General features: G+C 38.3%; 1 protein-coding gene across 2 annotated transcripts in view; it reads right to left on the minus strand.

Moving 5' to 3' along the window:
* The window catches only part of DOCK4 (dedicator of cytokinesis 4), a 473,748-nt gene that overhangs the window by 225,973 nt on the left and 221,200 nt on the right, over positions 1-26,575 (minus strand). For both annotated transcript variants that reach the window (XM_023228190.3, XM_023228191.2), the window contains exon 8: positions 20,928-21,079. In XM_023228190.3, coding sequence (XP_023083958.1) covers positions 20,928-21,079 — 152 coding nt within the window. The remainder of the gene's footprint in view (positions 1-20,927; positions 21,080-26,575) is intronic.

The following is a 26,575-nucleotide window of genomic DNA, read 5'->3' on the forward strand; positions in this document are numbered from 1 at the left end:
TGCAAGAATTCATCTTGGGACAAAAGAATTATACTTTAATCTATTATCAGGTAATATATTTTTGGGAATTTACCCTTTGACAGGTACTCTGCCAAGGACTTTACATAAATTATCCCATTTTATCCTCACTATGCCTTTAGGAAATACGTACTATTATCATGACCACTTTACAGATGGGAAAACTGAGAAACAGTAAATAATTTTACTCAAGGTCACAGAGATGGCATGTGGCTCAGGAAGGATTCTATTCCATGTATTAATTCAAAACCTTAGCACTCCACTAGAATGCTATAAGGTAACTTCCTCTTCTTCTCTAGAGAAATATTGAGTAAATATTTCTAGAACATTGAGATAAAGGAGAAGCCATCATTTGCCTGGGGCACCCACTCAGTAGTCAAGTCTGGTCCCAAGAGTTCAAGGTAACTTTCTCCATACCCTTCCTGGACTAACAGGAATGAAAGAAGTCAGAATCTTGATTTAGCAGGTTTCAAAGAGGTCTTTGGTTTGAAATTGTTCTCTGGTAGTTTTCTTTCCCTTTTTTCCCCCCGAGAAGGAGTTTCACTCTTGTTGCCCAGTATAGAGTGCAGTGATGCGATCTCAGCTCATTGCAACCTACACCTCCCTGGTTCAGGTGATTCTCCTGCCTCAGCTTCCTGAGTAGCTGGGATTACAGATGTGTGCCACCACGCCCAGCTAATTTTTGCATTTCTAGTACAGACAGGGTTTCACCATGTTAGTCAGGCTGGTCTTGAACTCCTGACCTCAGTTGGCCTCCCAAAGTGCTAGGATTACAGGTTTGAGCAACTGCACCCAGCCAGTAGTTTTCTTTAATGAAACATGCTTAGAAAAAAAAGAAAAAAAAAAGACTTGAGAAACAAACTACTTTATTAAACAAACACAAAACTCCAAAAAGATTTAAGAACTCAGCTTTACTTAATCAAAACTGCTAAGGTTTAAGGATGGTATTTAGTCTGTTTCTTAGGAATCAATTACCTACTAACGTATTTATTGATTACATTTTAGCACAAAACATAAGCAATATGAGCATTTTCCCCTCTCTTGTATCATGGACAGTATGTTCTACTTTATATTTTTTGAGATGTAATTAGGTTTGAAGCTCCTCATTATTACCTCTACAGAAACATTCAAAGCAAATTTCACATTATCTTGGTCAGTCTAAAATGATGGACACCAATAAGATTAAAATACAGAAGTCAATAGGGCATTTTCAATATTAAAACCTTAACTTTAATACTGATATAAAATCTAATTCCATATCTGCACATTTCATCAATATTCTGGAAAACAATGTTTCCTAAAGTATTCTATTGCAGAAAGAGATCCTTTTTGCTCTGTCACTATTTTAATTTCACCAGTCTAGACATAATCTTGATTATGCAAGTATTATACTATATCATATCCTGTTTCAGAAAGAATATCAATATGTACTAAGCCAATGACATATACCTTAGCTTAAGCATGCCTTAAGGGGGAGATCAAAATAGACTGAAAACGGGTACTATGGAGAAATAAGTCATGTGCAGTTCTTTTAAAAGCTAGACTTCTTTTAAAAGAAAAAAGAAAAAAAAGGAAAACATCTATGGCCAATTAAAAAATCCTTTTTATTCATTTGATGACAAGCTATTGTTATACCAACTCAAATCAATTTGTCTTCTGCTTTAGTGATACAGCAACTAATCACTCAGCAAATGGTTTTGTACAAAAAAAAAGACCTATAATAACGTATTTTGGAATCTTTGGATTATAATTACTCACCCACACTGAAATGTTAGAGAATATCAGAAGGTATGCCTTCAATGCCCAGAGAAAAACTGAACAAGTCAATAATATTGCATTCTTTTTTTTCCTTTCTTTCTTTTGAGACGGAGTCTCGCTCTGTTGCCCAGGCTGGAGTACAGTGGCGCGATCTCAGCTCACTGCAACCTCTGCCTCCCAGGTTCAAGCAATTCTCCTGCCTCAGCCTCCAGAGTTCTGGGACTACAGACACATGCCACCACGCCCGGCTAATTTTTACATTTTTTGTAGTGACGGGGTTTCACCACGTTGGCTAGGCTGGTCTCAAACTCCTGACCTCAGGTGATCTGCTTGCCTCAGTCTCCCAAAGTGCTGGGATTACAGGCATGAGCCACTGTGCCTGGCCAGTAATACTGCATTCTGGCACATCTTCTGAAATTCTCCAAATATTTTGCACATACTTTTGTGGCCACACAGAAGTATGTTTTTGACAGTCTATTTTAAGTCTGTTCTATTGCAACTCTGTGGTAAGTATGATCAGATGACAAAATTAGTTTTTGTAAATTTAAAAAATGTCCTTCCAAGATATGCGTACCTCCATTACATATATCATTTAGACCTTTTTCCTAAGTGGAAGAGAGGTTTATATGTTTCTTTCCTGTTACATGGTGAGCAACTAGAATACAGGCCCATGAGTATTAACATTTGTATCTTCAACTTCTAGTGAATGATTTGGTATTCCCAGATGTTTGATAAGACTAACCAAACACAACCTTTTAGGACAAAATAGAGTAACACTCAAATAACTGGAAAGCTTTAATTCTCTACCAACCTCTCCATCATGTCCTTTGCTTTATGGTAGGGAAATGTATGAAACTCTGCAAAAAGGTATTTCAATCCATGATGCCTCACGACCCGACTTGAGAGTCTCATATTAACTTCACGGCAGCTCCAAATTCCACATTATTCCATTTAATGCTGTCCTCATGAACATTTTATATTTTTACTATATTCAACATATAGTAATAAAAAAATACTGATATGTTTTCAAATAAGAATACTGTCTTCCTCTTCTTAAAGAAGGAATAAGCAAATAGAACATTTCTAGAAACACTAAGAAGTGAGAGTTGATATTATTAACAGCAGAGAAAACTCATTATTTGACTTCCCCACATACTGACATCTTCCAGAGGCAATCTCTCCGCAGGAGAAATTTAGTGTCCACCTGAATTCTGAGTATGAGTCATTATAAATCATGATACTATAAATCAAAAATGACTCTTTCTTTGGAAATAAAGAATAATAAATCACAATTATTTATTATTTATAACCTTTCTTCTTCCAACAATCATTTGATGAAATCAGGATAATGAAATAAGAAAATAAATAAGCATCCCTGGGAAAAATCTTAAAGGCAAATGTGTACTCTGTGCCAGACCCTATGACTTATGCCTTCCATAGCTCTTCTTATTTCTCCTCACCACAGTAGGAGATGGAAACCACTGTCGTGCCCATTTGCCACCCCAGTGACAAAGTGGCAGCTAGGAGATATTAGTAAGTTGAACAAAGTTGTGTGGTCAGTCAAGGATGGGGCCAGGATATTAAATTCCAGAGTCTGAGTTGAGAGTCTCGGCTTTTTACTACAATGCAACCCTGTCTTTGAAAGAACAGAGCACCTCAGAAATGGACAAAGAAGGCATGACCTGGTGGCTCACTACCTGTAATTTCAGCACTTTGGGAAGCTGAGTTGGGAGGATCACTTGACCCCAAGAGTTCAAAACCAACTTGGGGCAAAACAGTGAGACCCCATCTCTATGAAAGAAGGAAGGAAGGAAGGAAGGAAGGAAGGAAGGAAGGAAGGAAGGAAGGAAGGAAGGAAGGAAGGAAGGAAGGAAGGAAAATCAGCCAAGCATGTGGCATGTGCCTATAGTCCCAGGCACTCAGTAGCTGAATAATCCCAGCTACTCAGAAGGCTGAAGTGGGAAGACTGCTTGAGCCTGGGAGGTCGAGGCTGCAGTGAGCCATGATTACACCACTGCACTTCCGTGGGGTGACAGGGTAAGACCCTGTCTCAAAAAAAAGAAAGAAATGGACAAAGAAGAGCAAGACTAACTATGTCACACAAATCAAGAGATTTTTGTGTGAATATTCTTAATAAAATTAAAACATAATAAGTACAAATGGCCAAGCATAATGTCACACTCCTGTTGTCCCAGCTACTCAGGAGGTTGAGGCAGGAGGATTATTTGAGCCTAGAGGTCAAGTCCAGTCTGGGCAAGATAGCAAAGTCCTTGTCTGGGAAAAAAACTCAAAACAACAACAACAAAAGCAAATCAACCAAATAAATGAACACACAAACAAAACTGCATGAAGTCAAACAACAACAAAAAAAGCCACAACGTATCTGTGTTTACAGAGATTATACCTGTGACCAACTGCTCAGTTGAACTACTGATATTCTGATGTACTCAAAAAGACCTCTAATTATAACAAGTGTGTTTCACAGCATAGTGTGGTAGAAATGTTCTTCCTGGTCATGCAAATAATATAGGAGGCACAGTAGGGATCTGAAGGTCCTGATGGCTTCTCTTTTGTTTCTCAGTAGGATGCTTCTGTCCTCTGTGCCTCCTTGTAAGCCACTCAGTAGAAGTAACCCTTCAGTTGGGAAGGCCAATATCAAAAATTTTGATATTTTATATGAAATACATTTTTATAGATTCACATAAAAATTGTTATATTTTTCTGCATGGATTTATATTTGTCACTTTTATAGTTCACCTCACGTAAGAAGTAAAACTGTTTAGTGATTCAATGAACACAAAAGTTACACAACATGTACTTTTATCCAAAAATATATGACAGGTTAATATCTTCGGTTAAACATATTGTGAGAAGATTAACAAGCTAATCAATCTACAAAAAATTACAAAGAACGCTTGTAAACTAATTTTCAACAGTTAAATATCATTGAAATAGATTTATGGTCTCCAAGAAGAACAATAGTAAGAGAGAAAACATTCAGACCGTTGTGTTCTATTAAACTAATTGGAAAAACAACTGTCATTTTTTTTTATACTCATATAAACCAATTTAAAAAACAAAACAAAAAACAAAAAAAAAGCCATGTAACATATTTGAAAAAGCAGTCATTTGTCTTCAACTGAACTATGCTAATCTGGGCACAGTGACTCGTGCCTGAAATCCCAACACTCTGGGAGGCAGAAACAGGCAGATAACTTGAGCCTCAGGGTTCAAGATCAGCCTGGGCAACATGGTGAAACCTTGTCTCTACAAAAAATAAAAAAAATTAGCCAGGTGGGGTGGTGCATGCCTGTGATCCCAGGTACTCAGGAGACTCAGATGGGAGGATCACCTGAGCCCAGGAGGTGGAGGCTGCAATAAGCTGAGATCGCACTCCAGCTGGGATAACACAATGAGACCTTGTCTAAAAAAAAGAAAAAAAAAATTAACTATGCTGTGTGAGGAGTGTGAGGATAATAATTAATACCCATTCTACACTGGGTAGGTGTGAAGGGAGACACACCAGAAGCTAAGGGGTGGTAAGATGGATGAAGAAATAATGAGAAAAGCTAAGAGGATGGTTCCACAGTGCAGTGCTGACCCTAGAGCCTCTCCCTAAAAGGCAATAGAATACAAATGTAAGGTGATCTGAATTGTTTCTATTTCACTGCTTTTCCTGCATTCTGTCAAATGTTTTCTTTTTTTTTTTTTTTTTTCTTTGAGACGGAGTCTCGCTGTGTTGCCCAGGCTGGAGTGCAGTGGCACAGTCTCGGCTCACTGCAACCTCTGCCTCCTGGGTTCATGCCATTCTCTTGCCTCAGTCTCCCAAGTAGCTGGGACTACAGGCACCTGCCACACCTGGCTAATTTTTTGTATTTTTAGTAGAGACGGGGTTTCACTGTGTTAACCAGGATGGTCTCGATCTCCTGACCTCGTGATCAGCCCGCCTCAGCCTCCCAAAGTGCTGGGATTACAGGTGTGAGCCACCAAGCCCGGCCCTGTCAAATGTTTTCTGATTGCCTGACAGTGTAAGATACGTCCAACAATCTGCTGCGGGAGACCAAAATATGGCACCCCAAAACATGCCTCTTTGGCATAAGAATTGTTGAGCTAAAGGCAATTAAGAAGCAGGTACTGGAAAGCTCTCTGCCTTCCCTCTAATTGCCTAAAGGCAATGCATAGATTTACAAAAACAAAAAGAATCCTGCCTCTCTTATACCATCTAAGTACTAACAGGCCTGGCCTTGCTTAGTTTCTGAGATCAAACAAGATCAGGCACATTGAGGGTGGCATGGTCACAGATCTGCCCCTTCTTCTACCAGGGAGAACAAAGGTTAACCACTGATGACAACTTTAAACGTTACAGGCCTGGAGATGGCACCAGAGGTATCCCTACCAACACTCTTTACCAACTAGCCTTTGTCTGCCAGTTATTTGCCTTCCTAGAAGTTGCCTCCCTTAGAGACTTCAAGTCCTCTTTGCTCTTATCATTTCTCCAAAATTTACTGTTCTTTCTTGAAGATGCTACATAATCTGGAATTCAAAGCCACCTCTTTGAGAATTTCTCATTCCCTAGGTATTAACATACCTCATGAATGTATGAAATATACATGTTAGTAAACCTCTATTTTTCTCTTTTTAATTTGTCTTTTTGATAAAGAGGACCATCCCAACTAAGAACTTAAGAGGGTTAAAGAAAAAATTACTTTCCTCCCTAACACTGTGAAGAGAGCTGTTACTGTGCTCTCTCCTAGAAGGAGGAGCAAAGGACAATTCAAAAAAGCTCAGGCTGTACTATAAATTGCTGTATTTATGCCTCCAAGAAACTGGTGCTACCTCTGTCCAGGCAAGATACTTTGGGAAGCAGCTGAAAGGTGTGCTGGCAGCTCTGCAGTGGCCACTGGTCTACTGAGCTTTGGTGCTCATGATGGCAGAGATGAAGAACATTCGAACCTTTCTCTTTCCCCTCCAGCCTGCGTTTCCCCTTTAAATATTGAAGTCTCAATATTCTCATCTTCGGAGAAAGGCACAGACCTGTTTCCTAGGTGCATATCCTTAACTTTGGCAAAATAAACTAAGTTGACTTGAGATCTGTTTCAGATACATTTTTGTTTACAAGCCAAAATCAAATTCGTCTTCCAATAGCTTTTACTGATGGACACAACAGCTTACTGATAGGTTCTTTATATTCATTATAACTTTAAAAAATGAAAATGATCTAAGGCATCATTAAATACTATTTATTAATTAGATAACTCATTCAACTATATTTTTTTTAAGATCAGGTGCTTTTTTAACCTGGGAGCTACAGAGCTTCTTAACTGATAGGAAAATGTTAATGCTTATGAGAACAGGTACATTATTTTCTGTTGAAGTCTATCGTTTATATACTTTTAAAAAGAAATCTTTGGTACTGAAAAAGTTAGGAACCATTGCTTTAGACATGTGAAATACTTTTGTGAAATAAAAATTGCATATTGGATACCATACAAAGGGATGATACAGAAACTGGTGAAATAAGGAAATGATTTTGATTGACTGTTAAGAAATGTGAAATACTTTTGTAAAATAAAAATTGCATATTGGGTACCATACAAAGGGATGATACAGAAACTGGTCAATTAAGGAAATGATTTTGATTGACTGTTGATTTAAGAAAGATAGCCATGACTCTAAGTTCAGAAGACTTTAGAAATCTCAAAGTTCATTTCAAGTAAAATCCTTAGAGGCATACTATATAACTAAACAACCTGGAAAAAATACTTCCTGGAATATTTTGAACATCAGTAGACTATAAGTTCTGTCTACTGGCAAAGTCTTATCTTTGGAAAAGGCATTAACAAGGACTGCATCACTGATAACTCCTTTGTTAATGTTGAATTGTCTTACAACATATTAACAAATGGCGTGAAGGTAGGAATTTTTCATTCCTGTTTTATTCAATGATATGTTCCCAATGTCCAAATGAGTGTCTCGCCCTGAGAAGGACAGCAAGAATTGTTTGCTGAATAAATAAATGAATGAACGAATGAACATCAGCAATTCCACAAGAAGAGTATGAACTTTATAAAGCTCAACTGAAATAAAAAAAAAAGATGCAGTCTCTGTTTAACTTGTAGTCCAAAATGTCTACATGGAAATACTTGGGGGAAGATGCTATACATTTATCTGACAATTTTTATGTACTTTTAAAGCATGACAGTGTTTGCAAATGACGTTTCCCCAGAGACAGGGCTGAGATCGCAGTTCTTATTAGCACAGTGTAACATGAAACAACTCTATAAACATTTTTGATGCACTCAACACTTTGAGTACTCTCTCTTCTTAATAAGCACATCCTCATCACAGTGGAAAGATGATAGCAGAAATTAAGATAATAATGGCATGATCTCTTAATGCTTTCCCTCAAAAACAATGTAAGACTTGTAAGCTTCCTCTAACTGCATCAATCCCAACCTTGTGTCAGGTACTCTCACAAGGTGCTGAGAACATCTAGATGATGAGTGGGCAAAGTCTTATCTTTGGAAAAGCAACTAACAAGAACTGCATCATTAATAATTCCTTGTTAATGTTGAACCATCTTACAACACAAATGGCGTTGAATACCAAAGAAGTCCTTGTGAGGTGGGTTGTTATGTGTGACCATAGCTTATCCTGTAGGGAACTCAGGAAAGCGAAATAATTCTGAATACCTTATGGGTAGCAGACATAGGGCAAAGGAAGAAAGACAGAGATGATCCAAATCCTAGTGAAAAGAACATCAATCATCACTTTTAAAACACAGGAATAGGGGTAAAAGGACCTTCCGGTCACGTTCTAAAATCCTGCACTATTTAAGTAAAAAGAGACAAGTAGCTTGAATAATCAGAGCTTAGAGTGAAAGGGAAAGAGAAAGTCAGTTCTGAGTTCACTGACTCTGTGAGTTTTTGGTTTTCTGCAACTTGGAATTTCTGGCCACCTATTATTATAATAACACATTATAACGATGCAGTAATTTACAACTTCAAAAACAACTAGAATTGTATGGCTCTTAAAATGCTACACAGAAAAAAGTAAATCAGTTCTACCCTGGGTGCTCTCAGTATGAATAAAGCTTTTTTTTGCTTGTTTTGTATTAATTTAGATCCTCCTCCTGGCTCATTGCATATTTAAAACTCTCCCATTATTGACATCATAGCATCTCTAAAGAAATTATTTGTGATTTTTTTTTTTTTAATGTGACACAGAAGTGTGACCAAAGGGGGAGTAAACCACAAATCTGATTAACTCCGAAGTGACAACAATCCCACATTTCACGCACCTGCTGGAACAATCAAATGAGGGAGAAGAGCGAGGGTGGAAAGCAGGAGTGCCTTTCAACAGGAGGCCCGAGGGAAGGTCGCTGCGGGTCACTGACAGGCAGGCAGACACCCACAGAGAAATCTGTGCCAGCATGTCTAGACATGGCAGGAAATGCTCTGGGCCGTATGGAATAGTTGATATTGCCACAATCCAAGGAGGGTCTCTGAATGCCGTCTCCATCTATTTTTGTTCTCAAACAAAGTTGTACTGCCTGCACGTCTGGCCACTCAGACATTTTCTCTGCATTATTGCTCTGCTTTGCTCTGCTTTAGAGCTGTCACATTTTTGAGCTGATTTTATAACATGAAACTACAAAAAGGTATCTATGCCCATGATTTTTGATGTTCAAAACAATATATGCTCCTAATTTATATAACAATATAGATGCTGAACTTCTGTGATCGTGCTATAAATTTTCAATGATGTATGAAATGAGAAATACTAGCATAGTGCAGGGAATTAAAAAGCCATATCTGCTGTCTTAACTGTGTTATGTACTAGCATACATACACAAAAATATTAGCATTTTTTACTAGTCTGGGCCAGATAACAATTCTCCCCAACAATTCTTTCTGTAAACTCTTGAAAAACTTTCCTAGCAACTCAGTCTTTTCTAAAGAAGCACAGTTCTTTCATTTCCTTTTAAAATTGAAAATGTTATTAGATTGTATCAGCCTCACCCATTGGAAGCTATGATGGTAACTTCTTAGATTTTCCTTGTGACACAAAATTCTCAATTTTCTCATTCTTTTCCACCTATGATGTTTCAGTCTCCAACCTTATCACCTGCTTCTGATCCCTATTTGCTAAGCACGTCCAGCAAAAGCTAACCTGGGAGTCTGGATGCACCAGCAATTTCAGATGTCTCCCGTTGGCGCGGCCCTCACTGCACTCAGCAATTCTATGAGCACTCACTTACTCCCTATCACACTTTTCTTTTTCATACTTATTTACATATTTTAAGTATTTATTTATTTATTTATTCATTTAGAATTGATAAATAAACGGCCTGGGTGCAGTGGCTCACACCTGTTATCCTAGCACTTTGGTAGGCCGAGGTGGGAGGATCACGAGGTCAGAAAATCGAGACCATCCTGGCTAACACAGTGAAATCCCATGTCTTCTAAAATTACAAAAAATTAGCCGAGCGTGGTCGCACATGCCTGTAGTCCCAGCTACTTGGAGGCTAAGGCAGGAGAATCGCTTGATTCTCAACCTAGGAGGCAGAGGTTGCAGTGAGCTGAGATCACACCACTACACTCCAGCCTGGGCAACAGAGTGAGGCTCCGTCTTTAAAAAAATAAATTAATTAATTAAAAAAACCAGAATTGATAAACAAAAATTGTATATATTTATCAATTCTAAATAAAACATGTTGTTTTTAAATACGTATACATTGTAGAATGGCTAAATCAAGCTAACCTACCGTGAGGTAAAACACATGATTTACCTCACATTTTTGTTTGTTTGTTTTTTTTTTTTTGGTGATGAAAACAGTTAAAATCTACTCCCTCAGCAATGTGCAAGTATATAATACATTGCTATTAAACATAACCACCATGTTGTACAATAGCTCTCTCTTGTACAATTCCTTCTATCTAACTGAAATTTTGTATCCTCTTTTTCCAAAATTCCCTCCCCTAACCCCTAGTAATTCCCTTTCTTCTCTCCACTACTATGAGTTCAATTTTTTTTATACTCTGCATGTCAGTGAGATCATGCACTATTTGTCTCTCTGTGCCTGGCTTATTTCACTTAACATAATGTCTTCCAGGTACACCCATGTTGTCCCAAATGACAGAGTTTCCTTCTTTTTAAGGCTGAATACTATTCCAAAGTGTATATCTACCACATTTTCTTTATCCATTCATCTGTTGATGGACACTTAGATAGACTCCACATCTGGGCTATTGTCAATAGTGCTGCAGTCAGCATGGAAGTGCAGGTATCTCTTGGACACACTGGTTTCATTTCTTTAGATGCATGCCCAGGGGTTGGATTGCTGGATCTCTATCACATATTTGCTTCACATCTGCTTACCTTCCTCCTACAACTCACTTTCAGTCCTCAGCTCTCTCTGTCCTCTCTTTTACTCTCCAATGGCAGCTGGTCTTGTTTCCTCCTTTACTTAAAAAAGATCAAGGCCACAGACCCAGTCTCTTGATTCCATCTCAGCATTTTACACCCATTTCACTTCCCTCATCTTCCACATTAATAAAAGAAGTGCCCTTCCTCTTTTTCAAAGTAGATTCCTTCACTTGTGTCTGGATCGCTTCTGCCGTTGCTTCAGGATTCACTTTTAAACCTCTACAAATGCTCAAAGGACTTCATACAGCTGGCATACAACACTTCACTTACTCCTCCCACACTTTCATAGTGAGTGAATGAACTAGCAAATGGGTAGAGGTGATGTGCATTCTTACAACTGGAATTCCCTCACCTTTGGGAGGATAAACCTATATGTATTCAGAATTTCTAGGAAGATGGTACTGATTTTGCCTGTAAGGCAAAAATCCTTTAAGGATTTAAGTATACAAGGTATTTTCTCTCACAGAATCTTTATTAATCTTCTAAAAGCTGCCTCTTTTAAGTCTGAGTCAAGGCTCATGCTTCAAGGGGAATATTATTATAATGTATGTATGATATAACACTGAATGTCCTAGACCATTAGGAAAACATTCCTCTTAAGTTTTGTCAAATACATTTTGAAAAACATAACTGTCAGTTCATATAATGAGTATATTGTTCTAGGCAGAATGGAATTCAGACCATCATCTATGGGGCTAGTGACTAAACCAATCCAATGTTCTTTAAAGAGATTGGAAAAAAAATGTCTTTTCTCATTGCTTTATGGCCTACATACAGAAAACATTAATAAATTTTAAGCAGGTAATTCATTAGCTATATATACTATATGCTAGAAGTTCAACCAAGAGCTCATATACCTATCACAGGGAATTCATAACCAAGAAATTTTGTCTTACTTTCTCCACATACTTTCTTATATTTTCTCCTTTTTGCTTTTTCTTTCTCTTTGTTCTGCCATTGCTGAAGTATTTTAAAGCAAATCTTATACCTCTGACTCCATTTTACCTGTTTACTAGTAGGTCTCTAAATATTACATAACTATAATAACCATATACCTAAAAAAAAAACAGTTCCTTGGAACATATTTCTTTAAGGCTTCAAGAGCAACCAACACATGTTATTTCTGGTTAAGTATATTTCCTATATTATTTTTTTAAAATAATCATTCTAATAACTAAGATTTACTGACCAATTATCAAGTGGAAAGTATTACACTAAATTTAATCCTCCAATAACCCCATAGGGAAAGCACTATTATTATCTCTACTTATCAGACAAGTTAACAGCCCTGAGAGACATGAATTAACTTGCCAAAGCTGATGTAGCTACTAAATGACAAAGCCAGGACTTGAACTCTTGCCATCTGACTCCAGCACAAGATGACAGACAGGTATGTGTCCTGGGGATGAAGAGATATTCAGATGTATTTCAGACTTCAGTATGAATCCCTATTTCCATATTAAAAAAAATTTATACCTCACCAATTGCATTCATTACTTTCCTTTCCTTAAATGATAGAATGGAATGATATACGAAATAGAAGGTAATTGTAGCCAATATAAAATTTATATGGAAAGGAACTATTTCAAGAAAAATGGAGAGTTTAATGGCGTGATGTTAGGAAAAATACCTAGCTTCAGAAAAGTATGTGAATAAGTCACAAGCAGACAGTAAACCTCATCTGTACTTGATTACTAGGATATGACTTTTTGTATTTAATCATCGGGATAACACTTTTTCCAGAAGTATTACCCTGCTGCTATTTTCTCAAATAAAAGCTCACGCCAGCAGCTCGCATGCATGAGCAGCCCTATGCCAGCTGAGTACCAACTGGAGGCACTCAGGTCCTATTAAATATATTCTCTGATGAGAATGCAATACATTAATAGATTAGTCCCAAGACAAATTTACAACTTTAACTAATGAAGGCTTAGAGTACATCAGTAAACAAAGTAATGAAAGTTATAAGGGAGGTAGTAAACAGCGTTGTTTTCACTGGTCCATAAAATTTACTGTCTGTTGTAGATGAATTGACATATGCCAAAACAGCAGAGATAAGAATTAATGTACACATCCGTAGCTGCACAATCTATGGAAAGCGTGAACAAACACCATGACCCTATCACCATGTAGTACAGAAGCCAATTTTAAATGCAAGCTAAAGGAGACACAGTAACAAAGAATGCTAAGTAGTTTGCTTTTATGTAACAAAAACTCATATGGCCAATCCTACACCTCAGTTTATGCACGTCTACATTCTTTTGTCTCTTCCTTTCTCTGGCCCATGGCTAATCTCCCCACCTGCAAACTCAAATCTGTTTCCTGATGCCTCCTAAGGGACCTTGGGCGATCAGTGATTTCCCCTTTCCCTCATTACTGGATCTTTCCTGTCAATTCTTAACGAGGTCAAGTCCCTCCTACTCTAGTTTCCTAAAACCACAAACCCTCGACAGACCCCTTATTACACAATGGTGAGTAAAAATAGGTTGACGAAAAATATAGAATCTTATAGATGTTGTACATGATGAGTATGGGTGAAGAGCAGTGATTTAGAATACAGATTCCTACATAAACTGCCATGTTAGAATACCAGCTCCACCACATATCAGCTGTATGACCTTGGGCAAGTTATTTAAAAAAAAAAAAAAAAAAAACTCTCTGTGCCTCAGTTTCCCCATTTATAAAAACATGGATATTAGTAGTATCTACCTTATAGAATGTTACAAGGGCTAATTAAATTAATATTTAATAATAATTAATAAAGAGCTCAGAATGGTGCCTGGAATATAATAAGCATTACATAAGTGTTAAATGAATGTAATAAAATTACAGATGATTTGCAGAGAAATGATTTCCTCCCTTTCCCAGCAATATCCTTGAGGGCTGGGGAAACCGTAAACTTTCAACCAGATAAATATGCTCTAAGAACAATTGGCTCGTGTAAAAATCTGGAAAAGTCATTTTATAAAACTAATAATTATCTTTTATAGAGAGAAACTTTGTCAAGACTGTATACATCTCAAATAAAAGTATGTGATTTTTGCTGCTTCAATGTGGCTGTGCCTTCAGGAGACTCTGGGCTGGTGATGTGACATAAACAAGTGAGGAAGGTAAACTGGAAAAGAGGCCTGGAGTAGGTGTGTTTGAGCAGGAGGCCGTTGGAATGGGCCTGAATCTTTAGTCACTGCGAGAGGTGTCCAAAACACACTTTGCAGGCTTAACATACTGGGCCACCTTCAGGGATATTCAGTAATTGTTTTGAGACAAAATTAGTGGGCTTTCTAAATATGGTCCAGCTTCACTGACAAGTTCTTATCAGGAAACGCACTCTTGCTGGTACTGAGGAGATACTACGTGCTTCACAATTCTACTGAATGAACGAGAAAGGGAGTACTTTTACAGGCTGGCTCATTTTGTATTGGACACATCTAAGTACTTAATCTAAGATTTTGATCACTAGCATAAAGAATTGATGCCACTTTGCTTTTTTTTTTTTTTTTAGAATTATTATTTTTATGTACAAAAAACTCAACAGTGCACATTTAGCCCAGTTTAGTGGTGGGTTCTTTAGCCTTTGCCTTTTCCAGCTTGGGAATGTGAGCCACAGATTTTAGACCCAGGATGTTTCCTCCCCAGTGATGGTAGATGTCATCATACCTGTCATTGTAATTGGTCCTGATAGCTTCCACTGGCTTAGCCAAAGCTCCTTTGTCTTCTGAGCTAACCTGTGTGGAAGCAACAGTGATGCAGGTCTTCCTGTGGACTAGATATTCCAGTCTTGCCTTCCCCTTGATAACGCAGTTAGGGACCCTCATTTTATGACACAGGGCAGGCAGGAAGACAGTCAGCTCAATGGGATCCATGTCATCTGCAGTCACCATCAGTTGAGCCTTCTTGTTCTCCACCAAGGTGGTGACAGTGTTAATCCTGCTCAAAGAACAGGTAGTCTCTTAGTGGGCACATCCCCTTTGCCACAGCTTTCTTCTCAGCCTGGGCCAACAGCCTCTTCTCTTGCTTTGTCTTTGGTCTGTACTTGTGGGTCAGCTTATGCAGCTGAGTAGCTGTCAGGTGGTCCAAGGCCTGAGTGAACTGGTTAATTGCAGGAGGCACTTTCAGCCACTTATGGGGGATGGCTCTTTGCCACAGCAACCTGATATAGCGGGGCCATTTCATAAAGCCAGGGAGGTGCCTTTTGGGCTGGATGTCCTGTCTAATGCCAACATTCTTAGGCCTTTTCTCAAACAGGGGATGTATCACTTTCTTGGCCTCCTCTTCTTCAAGACAGCAGGGGTCAGGGACACCTTCTTCTTGGCCTTCTTTCCTTTCCACATCATGGGTAGCTAGAGGAGCCACTTCGCTACTTTTTTTTTTTTTTTTTTTTTTTTTGAGACGGAGTCTTGCTCTGTCGCCCGGGCTGGAGTGCAGTGTCCGGATCTCAGCTCACTGCAAGCTCCGCCTCCCGGGTTTACGCCATTCTCCTGCCTCAGCCTCCCGAGTAGCTGGGACTACAGGCGCCCGCCACCTCGCCCGGCTAGTTTTTTGTATTTTTTAGTAGAGACGGGGTTTCACCGTGTTAGCCAGGATGGTCTCGATTTCCTGACCTCGTGATCCGCCCGTCTCGGCCTCCCAAAGTGCTGGGATTACAGGCTTGAGCCACCGTACCCGGCCTTACTTTGCTATTCTTAAAGTATGTTGAGAAGGACTCAATTTTAAAACCCAACTTCTATAGCATAGACGATTTATAAGGCCCTATATCAATTTCAGAATTACCACTATCAAGAATTCATAACAATTTATTATTAAGACTTTCAGTCTCTAAAGCTCCAATTCTGGCCAATAAAATCCTGTTCAACTATGGAAACTTTCAGACAAATACTGAAGTGCTTAGGCAGTGATTCTGATGCGACTGCTGGTGATGTGGTTCAGAGGGCAGGTTTTGGACCAGAGCACGGGGTCTGCAGCTCTGCTCAGCCTTTTGCCACTTACAGAAGCTTGGTCATCTTCTCTAGCCTCTCGGTGCCTTGGCTTCCTCATCTATAAAATTGGTGCTAATAATACACTTAAAGCACTTAGAACAGAGTGTGGCAGATGGTTAGTGCTCAATAAATGCTGGCTGTTTGCTTCTTAAAGGAGAATTTTTTTTTTCAAAGTACTAACCAGTTATCTGTCTTATGTAAGGAATAAACACCTTGTTTCCTAATCCGTCCTCTACAGGTTTTACACATGTTGTTCCCTCCACCTGTACCTGGACAAGGTAACGTTCTGTGATCAATGGCCAGACTGAAGCCACAAAGATCATTTAGACTGCATTTTACTTTTTTTTTTTAAAGTTTTTTAGCATTATGAAAACTTTTAAATATAAAGAAATAAAAAAATTTCCAGTGAACACATATATACATACTACCTAGATTCTGTCATTAACACTTATCATATGTTTTATCACATCTCTAGTTCTCTGTCCTTCTGTTTTTTATTTTTTTAAATTTTTTACATGAAGAAGTTCTTTAGTGGTGGTTTCTGAGATTTTGGTGCACCCTTCACCTGAGCAGTGTACACTGTACCCAATGTGTAGTCTTTTATCCCTAACCCCCTCCCACCCTTTCCCCAGAGTTCACAAAGTCTATCGTGTCATTCCTATGCCTTTGCATCCTTATAGCTTAACTCCAACTTATGAGTGAGAACATACAATGTCTGGTTTTCCATTCCTGAGTTTCTTCACTTAGAATAATTGTCTCCAATTCCATCTAGGTTGCTGCGAAAGCCATTATTTCATTCCTTTACATGGTTGAGTAGTATTCCATGGCATGCATATATATATCACATTTTCTTTATCCACTCATTGACTGATGGGCATTTGGGCTGGTTCCATATTAATACAATTGCAAATTGTGCTGTTAAAAACATGAGTGTGCAAGTGTCTTTTTCGTATAATGACTTCTTTTCCTCTGGCATTTTACTTTTTGTAAATTATAGCACTAACCCTCCTAGTTAATAACACAGCATTCACTTAACTATACTATCTTTTGTCCACTGATTTTCAATGTTTGCAATTAGACTTTGAACTCTCAAAAAGAAATAAACCAAATGACAAGTAAGTTCCAGGAATTTAAGAGGAAGAGGGAAGCTAGAGCTGAAATTTATGTATAAGACTTATCTGCAACATATGGACTTTATTTGGATCTCAATTTGAACAATTTGTAAAATAATATTTATGAGTCAATAGGGGAAATCTGAATCCAATGGCAAATGAATATTTGATGATGTTAAAGGAATATTAATTTGTTAGATTATAATTCCTTTAGAGTTCCCTTTTTTACATTTGAAAATGTTATGAGGTCAGGAATTTGCTTCCAAATAATCTAGGGTAAAGACGAAAATTGGAAAGTAATGTGTTAAAACAAGATCAAACTTTTGTTGATAGTTGTTGAAGCTGGTGGAGGGTACATAAGGGTTCCTTACAATAGTCTACTTCTGTATGTTGGAAATTTTTCTAAAATAAAAAGTTTAAAAGAAATACAAAATTTTAAAACACTCATAAATAAGAAGAAATATAACAATGCCTTAAAATCACATCTCACATTCACAGTACTTTTTTCTGAGAAGATGCAGACATTTGATACTCATTACCTATGCCAGGTGGGATGAAGGCAGCAAGAACTGTTAGCAGTTCCAAGATGAAAGAAAAAAAATAGAAGGAAGTAAAGGGGTCAGGGTTGCAGAGTCACCATCAACTGCAGAGACAAGAGTCAAGCCCAGTCTTCAGATCTGTGCATCCTAAGGCCTCTTCATGCAGGGATGGTGAACTGCCCTGTGTTCCCAGCAGTTTGAACCAAACTGACTCATTACAAGGTTTTGAACACTTCCTAAAAGAAAACAATCACTGTGTGGCCTGAGGCCTCAGAAACATCAAGAAGATAAATCTGAGGCTGTTCCAAACATCTAGTAAGCATATATTGTGATTCTTATTCTTTGGCCAATTACCTTCATGGTGATCGTGAGTTTGAGAGGTGAGAGTCCCAGATAACCAAACGCAGTGAGGAGAAGCAGTGGGAAGGGATTGACTTGATTTCTCCTAGGATCATTACAGATCAGGTGGGATATTGAAGGAGTGTGTGAGTGTGTGTGTGTGTGTGTGTGTGTGTGTGTGTGTGTTTATGTGGTGGAGGGGGTAGAGAGAGAGAAGGAGGAAAAAGGATGGGGAGGAGGGTGACAAAAGGGGAGGGTGAAGGCGAATGAGAGAGGGAAAAGTGGAGGGAGAGACCTAGGGAAAGTAGGCAGGCATGGCAGCCCAGCCATATCACAGACCAGAAAAACTACATGGCTCCTGGCTTGAACCATTTTGGCAGACCCTGTACCCAAAATGGGTTATTATCTTACTTTTGCTAAGGATACAGGAATAAAATAAGGGGCACTCTGAAGATCAATACCTATTTAGAATGTTTGAGAAAATTGGAAAATGTTTACAATGAGATGATATTTAGAGACAAGCTAATATTAATCCCAAATTACTACAATCCTATGATAATGTAATTTGAGCACTAGTGGCAAAGGGGAGTTTGTATTCCACAAAAAATTTAGCTTAACAGCTGACCAGGCACAGTGGCTCATGCCTATAATCCCAGCACTTTGGGAGGCCAAGGTGGGGGGATCACTTGAGGCCAGGAGTTCAAGACCAGCCTGGCCAATATGGTGAAACCCTGTCTCTACTAAAAATACAAAAATTAGCTGGGCGTGGTGGCGAGTGTCTGTAATCCCAGATACTCAGGAGGCTGAGGCACAAGAATCACTTGAACCTGGGAGGTGGAGGTTGCAGTGGGCCGAGAATGTGCCACTGAGCTCCAGCCTGGGTGACAGAGAAAGACTCTGTCTCAAACAAAAACAAAAACAAACAAACAAAACTTTAGTTTAACAGAAATGAGCAAAAGAATAACTTCAGTTCTTCCTTTTACATTCCATATAGTTTATAAAGCATATTAAAGAGATCACATATTATACAGACAATGTTATAAAGATTTTGTAAACTAAACTACCCATAAACCAGACACACTTCGACATATAAACAAGTATCTCTAAATAATCTTCCACATTTCTAAAGTGTAACTTGGATCAGTTTTTCATGCCTTTTACTTCCCTTTTTAGTAGTGCTGATTTGTAAAGAGGCAAAGTTCTTTTAACACACTGATTCATTTCCTCTAATAGTGTAGAAAGTAGATTTTAAAACTGTATTACCACTGTTATTTCCACACCTCATAAATTTTGTCCCTGGTGCACAAAAACAGCACTTTCTAAATTCTATGGTCATAGTCCACTGTCAAGAAATAAAAAGTACACTAAATAGTAGATAATGACTAAGATATAAGTTAATTCAACAAAGATTTTATGATTGTAACTGCATTAAAAATAAACTTCACACATATTCCCTAGAAAAAGAAAACTACTTTACCAGAAAAGAATTACTCCAAGATAATTTTCTGTGTATAAAATAATAGGCCAGGCACAATGGCTCACGCCTGTAATCCCAGCACTTTGGGAGGTCGAAGTGGGTGGATCATCTGAGGTGAGGAGTTCGAGACCAGCCTGGCCAACATGGTGAAACCCGTCTCTACTAAAAATACAAAAATTAGCTGGGCAAGCTACTCAGGAGGCTGAGGCACGATAATCACTTGAAACCCGGAGGCAGAGGTTGCAGTGAGCTGAGACCACACCATTGCACTCTAGCCTGGGCAACAGAGCAAGACTTCATCTCAAAAAAAAAAAAAAAAAAATATATATATATATACACACACACTTGCATATGTGTGTGTGTGCTCGTACACACGCGCATGTATGTATATATATATATGTGAATGCATATACGTGTGTGTATATATATGTGTGTGTATATATATGCGAGTGTGTATATATGAGACTCGGTATTGCCTAAAATTGTGACTGTTTATTGAAAAGTATTTTTTTAAAGCATGGTATAGTTGGGTCATTATGTGTGATTTGTGTGATTCAATTCGAATTCTCAATTTAACTGTGAAATTTTTAATCTAAAAGATGGCAAGTTTTGTGCTTAATTTGAAAACAAATATTAAAAATTTTAGACAAAAAAGTTCTAATAAGAGTTGAGACTTCCGAGTAACAACCAAAAGATACACTATATGTCTTTTCCTAAATACTAAAAGAGAAAAGAGAACCAAAAGAGAACTGTAATAGGTAAGATTCAGAGAACTGAGAAAGAAAAAGAAATATGTGAAAATTGGTTTTATCTCACAGCTCTGAAACTTTAATGGGAAGGTTTCTAAGTATTTATTTGTCTCTTTAAACCATTTGATCCAGATAGGATAAGAATAACAGAATGGTTTACTGAAAATCTGAAAGATACAGCATGCTGACTGTGATAAGCAAACTTCTCCAGAGAATCTGTATTTTCTTCATGTTGCCAATACAAAATAATTAAAACAAATAACAGACTTGATATCCAGCCATACTTCCATTTAATATCGATTATTCTGATTCTATAGCCCTTCTGAATTTTTCAAAGAATGCTGCATTCATCATCCCTCACAGAAACATCCAAAGAACAGGGAGCTTAGAAACTCAGAGTTCTACTGGTGAGAAAATTGAGGCTGACAGAGTAAAAAGTATACAAGATCATATATCTTAAAGCTTGCCAAGCACAAATATGCACCATTCTAACATAAAGACATTGAAACCCTATCTCCACATGCAGGTACCTGATTGGTCGGTTCTCTTTACTGTCAAAGAGTGAGAAGATGACCTCCAGCTCCTCTCCCAGGTTGGAACACATGAGGCTCTTCATCTGGACAAAGAGGTGGTGACTGCTGGCCTGTACCGGGGTGTCCTTCTTCCGATGTCGATGTTCCATCTGAATGACACCCCCCAACAAAAACATGATCAGCATGGACTGAAGGAAATAATAGGACCCAACAAACTAGTTAGCTATGGGGTGACTGTCATGTCCTACGCCATACTTTTTATTTTGCTGTGGATTTGGTATCTAAATCCACAGCAAAATATACATTCTATGTCTTTTGGACTATAGACAGAGAAATAGTCCGGAAGACATCCAATTTAACTTTGGATGTTAAATTTCAAATTTTCTTCCAACTTCTAAAATAAGAAACCGTGAAGTTTATAGATTATCAAGGAACCTTGCTTGAAGAATTTTTAAAATCATTAATGTGAAAATAACAACTCACTGAGTAGATTCAGGAAGCAGGAAGTTCAAAGGATTCTTTTGCTCCCTTATCAACTCCCAAGATGAGAACAAATTATTAGTCATCTTTTTAAAAAAACAGACTAAATTATATCTAAGTTATAACTTCTCATTACTCATAATTAAAAGTTCTTTTAGGTGATAGTAAATTGTGAACTTGTGGTAGTTGTCTGAGACAGGCTGTGGCAAATCATAGTTTCTAACTTGCTGTGGAGTTATAGGGAGAGACCTAGGAAAGCCAGAAAGGTGTCTAAAGCTAAGAATAGCATCTGTGTCCACCTTGAGTCCCTTCCTCAATACAGCCAGTGCAGGTTCAACTTGGGCAACAAGACAAGAGACGCGAGTTCCCACATGTTGAGGGAGAAAAAGTATCATCCACAAGTTGAGGAAGGAGGATAATATGGGGATGATCATTCATCCAACATACATTCAAGTATCTGCTAGGTACCAAACCCTGGAAACACAATGAGAAGCAAAAACAGAAATAGTTCACACCTTCACAGAGCATCTATCTACCAAGGGAAGCAGACATGAACAAAATTGTCAAACATACACGTGTAAAACTGCAACTGTGACGAATGAAGCAAAGACCCAGATTATTATTATTATTGAGGCAGTACCTTTCTCTGCTGCCTAGGCTGGACTGCACTGGCATCATCTCAGCTCACTGTAGCCTCTACCTCCCAGGCTCAAGAGATCCTCCCACCTCGGCCTCCAGAGTAGCTGGGACTATAGGCATGTGTTACCACACCCAGCTAATTTTCGTATTTTTTGTAGAGACAAGGTTTCACCATGTTGCCCAGGCTGGTCTTGAACTCCTGGACTCAAGCGATCCTCCTGCCTCAGCCTGCCCAAGTGCTGGGATTACAGGTGTGAGCTACTGCGCCCGGCCTAAAGATCCAGATTATGGCGAGAGTATAAAAGTGGGGATTTGACATGAGACTGGGCAGGCGTCCTGGGAAAATGGCACTTTAGCTGAGAGTTAAGGAGGGTGCAGGATTTACCTATCTAGGTTAGAACTCCTCAAACTGCTTGCCGTGAGGGACCAGGTTGTTTCTCCCTGTAACTCGCTGCAGACTGATTCTTTCATGAAATACAATAAAACTGCCATGGCAATGTCAAATGCCATAAAGGTTTCTAATCATTTACTTGTCATTTGTATAGTTGGACCAACAGTTCATGGTCCAGCCATTTCCTGGACCACACTTTGCGTAATACTGACTCAGGATAAGAGTACAGGAAAAACATGTGGCTAGGCTTGTGTATTAATAGAACAGGTGCTAAGAACGTGGAAGATTATCACTTTCATAGCACAGACTAATTTAAAAAAACTACCTCTTTTGGATCACTTTGACAATTAAAAAAATAGTTCAGGGATTTCAATTTCATTGTAACAGAGCCACAGCCTTTGTTGAAGCATAAATGACCCCATGTCTACATTAGCCATCTTTTTACGCCTTTGAGTTCAAAAACTACTGAATGACCAAATTTTGAAGCCAAAATGTCATGTAAATTTACAAGTGTTAACGCAACATAAAATCACTAGAATTTTTTCATGCTTAAAAGTTAAAACTTTTATTTTGAACTACTTGAGAAGCAAAGGGTAGAAAAAATTCAGCTAAATTCATCTATAATCACTGTATACTCAACAGGTACACTGGGAATCTCTTTTGTAAAAGTAGAGAGTAAGTAAGTCATTTTTAAAAGTAGACCTAAGCATTAAGGCATGTGTGGGCTATAATTACTAAACACAGGTTCCTGAAGAAAAATATTCTAACTGTAGGAAAGAAGAACGATTTTGGCTTGTTTTCTATAAAGGTTGCTCTACTTTGTGCTTTAACAAAATTTTTTTTAACTGTGGCAAAAGTGGCATCATATGTTCATAAAAATACATCTCTAACTCACAAGGCATCCCCCCCCCCCCCCCCCCACCCCGCCAGAATTGCTACCGTATTTACTGATTTACTTAAAAGAAAAACATATGTTTACTTAAAAGGGTAACAGAGCACAAGCTACTATGAAGAACTGAATGACTACCAAAGGCCAGAGCTACAGAAACAGATGTAAAAACCTTACGAAAAGAATAGACCTTAAGGAGATATCCACTCTTAACCTCAAACAGTGCAAAGTTCCCTGCATCAATCATGACATTCACTAAGAATTAAGGAGAAAAAATTAGCTCCTTTACTCGTGCAATGAATCCAATATATCTAGATCAGTGGTCCTCAACCTTGGCTGCACTTTAGAGTCCCCAAGAGAGCTTTTAAAAAATACTTATGCCCAGGTCTTATCTCAGAACAATTATATTAGAATTTCTAGGGGCGGGGGGGGGGGGGGGGTCCAGAGACGGGTAGTTTTAAAAGCTCCCCAGGTGATTCTAATGGGCAATGAGGGTTGAGAATCACTGATCCGGATCATGTGCAGACAGATGTAAACCACAGCAAACTAAACAATGTATTGTTGCGTCTTTTGAGTAATGATGGTCTTGGAACTTTTGTTCTTTGAATGCATGCTAGTAATAAGCCTGCCTGACTCTGCCCTTTGCACATTTAACATGGGCCCTCACATCCGGCACACTCTAGCACTGAAAATACGCCTCTTCCCATCCCCACTATTCTTTCAGGTCTAGGACCCATTTGGACTTAGTAGGTTATGATAACTTTCTTTTCTCTTGGTAATTCAGTACTTTGACAAACTGCTAAAAAATCTCTGTGAAAGTATTATTACAATAAAATTAAAAAGTCAGGTTCACATTTCAAGAGCTTGAGTTAATTTGTGACTACAAATGCACCTACCAGTTACTCTAACTGTGCTTAACAGTTGAACTATCTCTTTGATTAGGGGAAGAAACAGATTCATCCTAAAGATTTATGTAACTGACTCAAATTTTTAATCTTCAAATATGCATTAATTATTGAATGAACTGTCTACATCAGGGTTTATCAAACTCAGGGCTATTGACAACTAGGCTGAATATTTCCTTGTTATAGGGGCTGTCCTGGGCTTTGTAGGACATCTAGCAGCTTTTCCTAGCCTCTACCTACCAGATGCCTATAGTATCTCTCCTTCCCATCTCCTGTTGTGACAATCAAAAATGTCTCCAGACAATGCCAAATATCTCCCTGGGTTGAAATTGCATGTGAGAACCACTGTGTTCCATCTGAGATCTGCTAGTCTAACCTTCTAAGGATTGCAGAGTAAGCAGATGCATGATCTTACAAAACCAAGAAAGGTTTCCAAAAAGATAGAAACCTGCAGGCACAAATAGGAGAGAAGCTGGCTAATAAGGTTCCCTTTATTTATAGAAGGATTGACATCTTGCCTTTGGCACTAAACCAAAATATCTAAGTGGACATATGCTAACACTGTGAGGTTTAGCACTTTTCCTGCTTACATGAACACAATTAGGTGAGAAAGATCTGCTAACAGGGCTATCAAGAACCTAAAGTGAGACTTTTTTTTCTAATGATGCAATACGAATTTGGTAAGATGCAAAGACTTGTGTTTCAAACATAACAGTGACTAGGAAGAGGTAAAAGAAGAAAAGCAGCAACAGTTAATCAAATGTCCTCTGTGTTGGGCCATTTAATCGACCCAAAGTGACAATGAATTGCCAAACAACAATGGATTGGTGATGGTGCCTCCCAACTCTCCCTGGTGAAATCAATAGTCACTTTCATGTTGAACAGAGAAAAACACCAGGGCTACAGGGAATCTTATTATTGCTAGGCCAGGATAGAAACAGAAACTTGAAAAAGAAACTCCCTTATGAATACTAGGCTTAATACCTGGGTGAGAGGTTGATCTGTGCAGCAAACCACCATGGCACACATTTACCTATGTAACAAACCTGCACAACCCACACATGTACCCTAGAACCTGAAATAAAAGTTGAAGAGAAAAAAAAGGAAGAAAAAGAAACTGTCTTAAAGAAAAGCACACGCTCTTCTGAAGCTGATAATTATTTGAGTTGTTCTTGGGCTACTGTCTTTGTTTTGGAAATAGTCAAGTGCAACCAGCACTGAGGAGAAAATAAGTTTTCATGTCAAATCACGTTTTATTTTCTTCATCTGTAAAATGAAGGCTTTGAACTAGGATCTCAGCTATAACATACTAAAATATCCCCTGCTGTCTTTCCCACCAAAGGCCAACATTGCTAATCAATGAGACCCTAGATGAGACCCTGGAATCTTATCAACACTGCACTCTAGGCAGCCACCACCAATCAACTGGAATGCCGAAAGAGGTGAAATCAATTTGCCATCCCACATATAATGTTACATGAAAAGAAGAGAGACAAAATTACATATGCACAAAATCAAACTCAGGAAAATAAAATATATTTGCGTCAGACATCAGTTACTCATCCAATACCTGACATACTCAACTAAATACAGGGGTGTGCCTAAGCTCTGCCAATGAAATGTAAGTCCAAGTGTTGTACGGAACTTCCAGAAAGGTTCATTAAAGTATTTGAATCAACTGAGAGAAACCTGTCTCCTTCCTACTGCCTGGAATGCAAATATGATAGCTAGAACTCTTGCAGCTATACTGCACTTAGAGGTGTTCTTGGTGACGGAAGCCATGTTCAGTGTAGAAAGATAAGGCTGTAGATTCCTTTTCACACCATAAAACCACAATCAAACCCAGAAATTCCTGTTTCTAAAGTTGTATACTCTAAGAAATAAATTTCCATCATGTTTTAGCTTCTACTTTTTATTTTTTCATGACACAGCCAAATCTAACCCTAATATGAGGCATCAATTATTTTTACCCTGTTGGCCCTCCAATGCAGATGAAATAAAGAAAAGAAAGGAATGAAAACTGACTAAATGCTTACGTGTTGTGCAAATATTATCTGTCGAGGAAAGGCATTTTACATATATTTTCTTATCTAATCTTTATAATAAACATGAAAATAATTATTTCCCCATTTAGTAGATGAATAAACGGAGGCTTTGAGAGATTAAATAATAAATCCAAGACCCAAATAACTGGTAAAAGAAAGAGATAGATTGCAAACGTACTTGTTTGGAGCCAATAATCCACAGTCTTTTCATGATACCCTAATGATCTCCAAAGCATTGACTGGGTGCCTACTAAGTGCAAAAGCACTGTACAAGACTATCTTGAACATATAGAGGT

Source organism: Piliocolobus tephrosceles, chromosome 8 (assembly GCF_002776525.5).
Source record: "Piliocolobus tephrosceles isolate RC106 chromosome 8, ASM277652v3, whole genome shotgun sequence".
NCBI classification, from domain to species: domain Eukaryota; kingdom Metazoa; phylum Chordata; class Mammalia; order Primates; family Cercopithecidae; genus Piliocolobus; species Piliocolobus tephrosceles.